The 5,170-nt window shown below is 34.1% G+C and overlaps 1 protein-coding gene across 3 annotated transcripts in view; it reads right to left on the minus strand.

Moving 5' to 3' along the window:
* The window catches only part of LOC107609782 (mitochondrial succinate-fumarate transporter 1), a 9,126-nt gene continuing 5,082 nt past the window's right edge, over nt 1,127–5,170 (minus strand). The window contains exons 2-4 of one of the 3 annotated variants that reach the window (XM_021107367.1): nt 4,534–4,674; nt 3,796–4,242; nt 1,127–1,966 (exon numbers count right to left, since the gene is read on the minus strand). In XM_021107367.1, the coding sequence (XP_020963026.1) occupies nt 1,430–1,966; nt 3,796–4,224 (966 nt within the window). In that variant the 5' untranslated portion in view covers nt 4,225–4,242; nt 4,534–4,674 and the 3' untranslated portion in view covers nt 1,127–1,429. Of the gene's footprint in view, nt 1,967–3,795; nt 4,243–4,533; nt 4,809–5,170 lie in introns of those variants that run through there. The other 2 variants (XM_016311807.2, XM_021107368.1) reach the window with 2 other exon arrangements.

The raw sequence follows: 5,170 nt of genomic DNA on the forward strand, positions 1-5,170 counted from the left end.
GAACCGGAGTTAAAAAAAAAAAAAAAGTTAAAAATATTATGATCACTTTAACACACCATGTTCAAACTTTTCCCTCTTTCAGACGACCTGCTTTTGACATAACCTAAGTCGTAGATCCCTCATTAACCCTTTTAATTTTTTTTTTCATTATTCAATAATTTTTTCAAAAAAAAAAAATAAATAAATAAAATAAAGCAAAACAACTAAGTCAAACTTAAAGGAATTTAATGTTCTTTCATTCTAAACAAATATTTTTATGTATTATTAATTTAAATTAAATTGTATGAATAAAATTTAGATATAGTTTACACAAATAAAGTTAAATATAGTTTACCGAATTATTTTGTTTTATTTCTCTCTTTTAAAAAGATGAAAAGTAAAATAAAATTGGTGGCCGGTTCATTTCAAAATTCAAGAATTAGTTTTTGGTTGGCGAAAAAAATTGCATATGATGCAAAGAAATATGACTTAAATGTTTAAACAAAGCCTGCTTGGTGAAGGCTTATTTTTTGTTCTCGGTTTTTGACATATTTCCTCAATCCTTTGAAAATTTAGTTTTGATTTCTCCATCTAATGAGCTAACCCCACGTCAGTTAATCTCTAATGAGTCCATAATCCATATTGTTTTTGGGCATCATAATAGGAAAATAATGTTGAGGCCCAAAATAACACGATTTTTAGTTAATACCAAAAAAAAAAAACATTTTAACGCTATTTTTAGTTAAATACATTTTATTTTTATTTTTCACGGTATTTCCTAAACTGATCTGAACTCCAGTTAAAAGACCAATAGAATGTTGTATGTACAAGATGAAATTTGAAAACCCCCAAAATACAAAATTAATTAATAACAATTATAATTTTATGCTTGTACGTATCAAGATTCAAGAGTGTTTAGTATTGAAAGAAGATTGTAATGCTTTATTGCGGTGTTGGTGGAACATTTGGGCGAGTCCAATGTTTCCCGGTTCAAACAAACAGGCTGCAAAAGAGTGGCTTTGGTAAGAAATTAGCGGAAGCTAATAGTTCTCTTTTGGCGCTATTTATTTCATCGTCCACCACATTATTGAAAAGCTTCAGCTTCTTAAATGCTGCTTTTGATTTTAATACTGATAAACAATAGAAATACACTCCAGAAAATAGCATGAAAACTTTATTCCAGATTGCTACAACAACTTCGCATAAAATGACTTGCTAGCTAGTAGTGCAAGTATTTAGAAAATTGTTTCGGGCTAAAATTGCTAGTTATTCACTAAGCTTTATATGGACCCCAATCGTCCACTCATCAAATTCAATGGAATTAACTAAATAAGCCTTAGAGAAAGAGCACAAAAATGATTATTAACTCTATCCTTGCATTGAAATTGGCTTAAAAAACTAATGATTGCCAAAAAGAAAAAGGAAAAGAAAGAAAATATTAGTACATTACCTATAATTCTGCCACTTTGAGATGTCTCCTCTCATACAAACCAATTATTTGATCGGCCACTGTCCACATAATGGCCTGGCCAGGCGGGATCCTCATGAGCCGAGGCAGCAGACCTTTCCATAAGGCGCGAAGTCCTTCCTCCGAATATATTGTTCTGATGGCATGAATCATACCCTTGTACTTCAGTTCGCCCCCCTCTCGGCTCTGAGCCATCAACCTTGTTTTCACCACATCAAAGGGACCAGTACAAATAGGGCCTGCGGTGCCAGCAAGAAACCCTGAAATCATAGACTGCCATGGTAGGAGTACTTTTCCATCTCCTTCATGTTTGCTCCATAAAAGTATATCAAAAGAATTTTTGGCAGTAAACATGGCAGCTTGATTTGTCCCATTACGCATTACAGTAGGAGCAGCCCCTGCCCAAAGCCCAAGAATGCCTTCCTCCCTCACAATCATTCGAGCACAATGCACGGGACCTTTGTATTTTAAAAGCTCCGGGCTTAGACCCCTCTGCTGCTGCAATCTAATCTTCACAACCTACAAAGACACGAAGACATATTATGAACATGAGAAACCACATGCCAAAGATGTTAGTGATGTCTTATGCTGAATAGCAACACCAATGTTAACTTTCTTTTCTTCTTGAAAAAAAAAGTGCCTTGTTACAATTACTTTAGGATAAAAAAATTCAAAAAAAAAAGTATCATTTAGTCATGCACTCATCATTGCAAGTTTGCAACACACAAAAACTATGATAGGAAGAATTAAAAGGAGGATGTGCAGGTTAGCAATTAGGCCTCGAATGAATAGTGCACTTATATCATTGGGCAAATGCACAGACAATATCTGCCGGTAGTTCATGCGAGAGCATGAGAAAGAGCTAGAGACAACAAGAAGTTAGCGAAAAACAAAAATGAGAGGGGAAAAGAGGGAAGGGTTCTCCGTGTTAGTAACATTTGAATTCTTTGATCTCTCTCATCAAGATACATACACACCCATCTCTATACATATCTGCAGCTTATTTTTTTAGTACTAGTACTATCATTGGTCTCAAAGGTTTGTAATCTTAAAAGCTTTTAACGACATTTTAGTAGTATGGGCCAGTTTGTAAGTGTATTGTGGATGCATTTTCAATTGGTTGAGTTGAGTATGTAATAGGTAGCATTGTGGGAATGCATCATAACATGCTACACCCAAGTAAATCAATGACATGATTTATTAGTTTGTACTATACACAAAATATATAAACTATCAAGGGTAAAGGCACAAACCTTCTTCCTGGCACTTACCCCAATTAATGGTCATTAGATTTTACAAATCTTAGCCATTAGTCAAGTTGACTTGGCATTTTAAAAAGAAATCTTTAAGAATTTCCATGCATCATGTATGATCTGACAGACCATTGACATTGTAAGAATTTACTCATTAAAATTCCAAGAACAACCAGTACAACTGACATTAAAGGAATGTTATCCAGCCATCCAATAGAATGTAGATACAAACTTGAAAATGTTTCTAACCAACAAAGGCTACTGTGTAAAACTATGAATTCCAAGACATAAAATCCTAAGTGTTCAACCAGGACCTTGCACTAAACAGTTTATCAACATGTCATTTGTAAACAACTAAACTTTAGTCCACTAGAAATTGAGCAGCTACATATTACAAGGCACGGGCAGATAATATGAGCATGAATATCTGATGAAATATAATTTGTAAATTGTAGTTCAGTGTATAGGGAATCCTCGGATAATCGAAATGACATTGATCAACTAATTCAACATAAAATTTAAGACTTCATGTTCAATCTGATTATAAATATAATTAAGCATAGTTATAGTACTAGGAACAATGGAATGTAGAGTTAATGTTTTAGAAGGCACAACGGGGACTCATATAATTAGGTACTTAGAGTAACGATAAGTCAAGATAGCAAACACAGAAACAGGAACAATATAAGAAGGGATCAGGTTATAATTTTGAACCATCAAGATCTAATTATTTAATAGCAAAGTATGCAAAGGAAAATATCTAGACAAAGTAATATATGCCTATAAAGAGCCCTATTATAAAAGCTAAATAAGTTGTCTCCTCAAATTCTTAACATCTAGAAAGAACCTAAGCACTAAATGCTGTTGATCCACACCACAAGTACTTAAACAAATATCAAAAAGTGAAAATGCAGAAACTAGTACCGGTTGCTAGCAAGAAAATCTTAGAAGTTGTTTATATGATTTTCCCTTCATGAAGTCATACTTATTAACTCTGGTTCCTATGCTACTTAATCATAGTCCAATATGCATAAACAAGCATAATTACTTAATGACATTGACAATTACACATCAAAGAACATAAAATTCTCAAACCTCAAAAGGCGTGACAATAGCAAGAGCCTCAAGCACCCCAGCACCAAAGCCAGAAAGCAGCCTACCCTGGTTGCTGATCTTCCCGCTCTTGGGGTCCTTAAACACGGACTGAAACACCGCGTTGGATCCCATCCGTAATGCATACTTCAAGGTCAAGTGAGTGGCGAAAGGCGTCAAGCCCTTCCACAGGGCACGCACGCCTTCAGTCCGGGCAATGGTGGTGCCGCAATGTGCTATCCCCTTGTAGTTCCCTGACCTATCAAGCTGCAACCGGGTCTTGATCACATCAATTGGCTGCAAGCAAGAAGCCTCCACAATCCCTCCAAGGGAGCCAGAGATTGCTTTCATGTAAGGTGGAATTGCTGCCTTTAGAGCTGAATTTGGGTTACCCTGTGTTTGTGCTTTTGCACCACCATCCTCTTGCTTCATCACTAATCAAACTTTGCTCTGCAAATTTGGATTAACCTTGTTTTATATTCAAACCAACTTACAAAAATTGCCACCAACAATGAAATGTATACATTGATGACTTAATCTTTTCTTTTTCATTTTTCAATTAAAAATTTCTACTTTAATTTATTTCATCATGGCAATGTCAGTGAACAAGTAAAGATAATCAAAATGATTATATAAGCTAGTAACATTAACATGCGAAAAAAGAATGCACAAATTAAATAATAGAAAAACTGAGAATTAAAATAAAGAAGAAAAAAGAAGCAGTGGGGGAGCTTTGAGTACCTTCAAGTGCAGCCGGTTCGACCGGCGAGGCTGCAAAGAAGGTTGCGACCGAGGGGCGGCGGCGGAGGCGGAGGAAGCTTCGCCCGCGGTGGCTGCGTCTTCTACGCTTCTCTCTCTGTCTCTCTTGAGAATCCCTCTTTCCTTTGGTGTTTATAGATTTTAGAATTAGAATAAAATTAACCAAAATCAATTTTTGTGTTTCTTCCTTTTTGTTTTTCGTCAGAGGAATTGATGTTGGGGGAGTGAGGCGCAGGGTGAGGGACCCAAATACAGAATCTTGCTCGTCTCATTTGTTTATTTTGTTATTTGAGAAAGAAAATAAAAAATTGGGGATTTTGTCACGCACATGCAGAATCAGAATTTTTTATTGGTTTAATTATTTTATTGGTGTTTATAATTTCACCAATTTTTTTATTAAGTTCTTATATTTTTTAATTGAATTCTTATATTATTTTAATTTTATAATTAAATTTTTAGTATAAAAAATAGAGCTAATTGAATATTTTTTTGTAAATTAAATATATTTATAATTAAAAATTTAAGTAAATTTTTTATTGTATGTATTTTGAGAAAAATATTTGATTAATTTTAATAATTTTAATATAAAAAAATTAATTATAAAATTAAAAATAATGTA

Source organism: Arachis ipaensis, chromosome B07 (genome assembly GCF_000816755.2).
Source record: "Arachis ipaensis cultivar K30076 chromosome B07, Araip1.1, whole genome shotgun sequence".
Taxonomy (NCBI): Eukaryota; Viridiplantae; Streptophyta; class Magnoliopsida; order Fabales; family Fabaceae; genus Arachis; species Arachis ipaensis.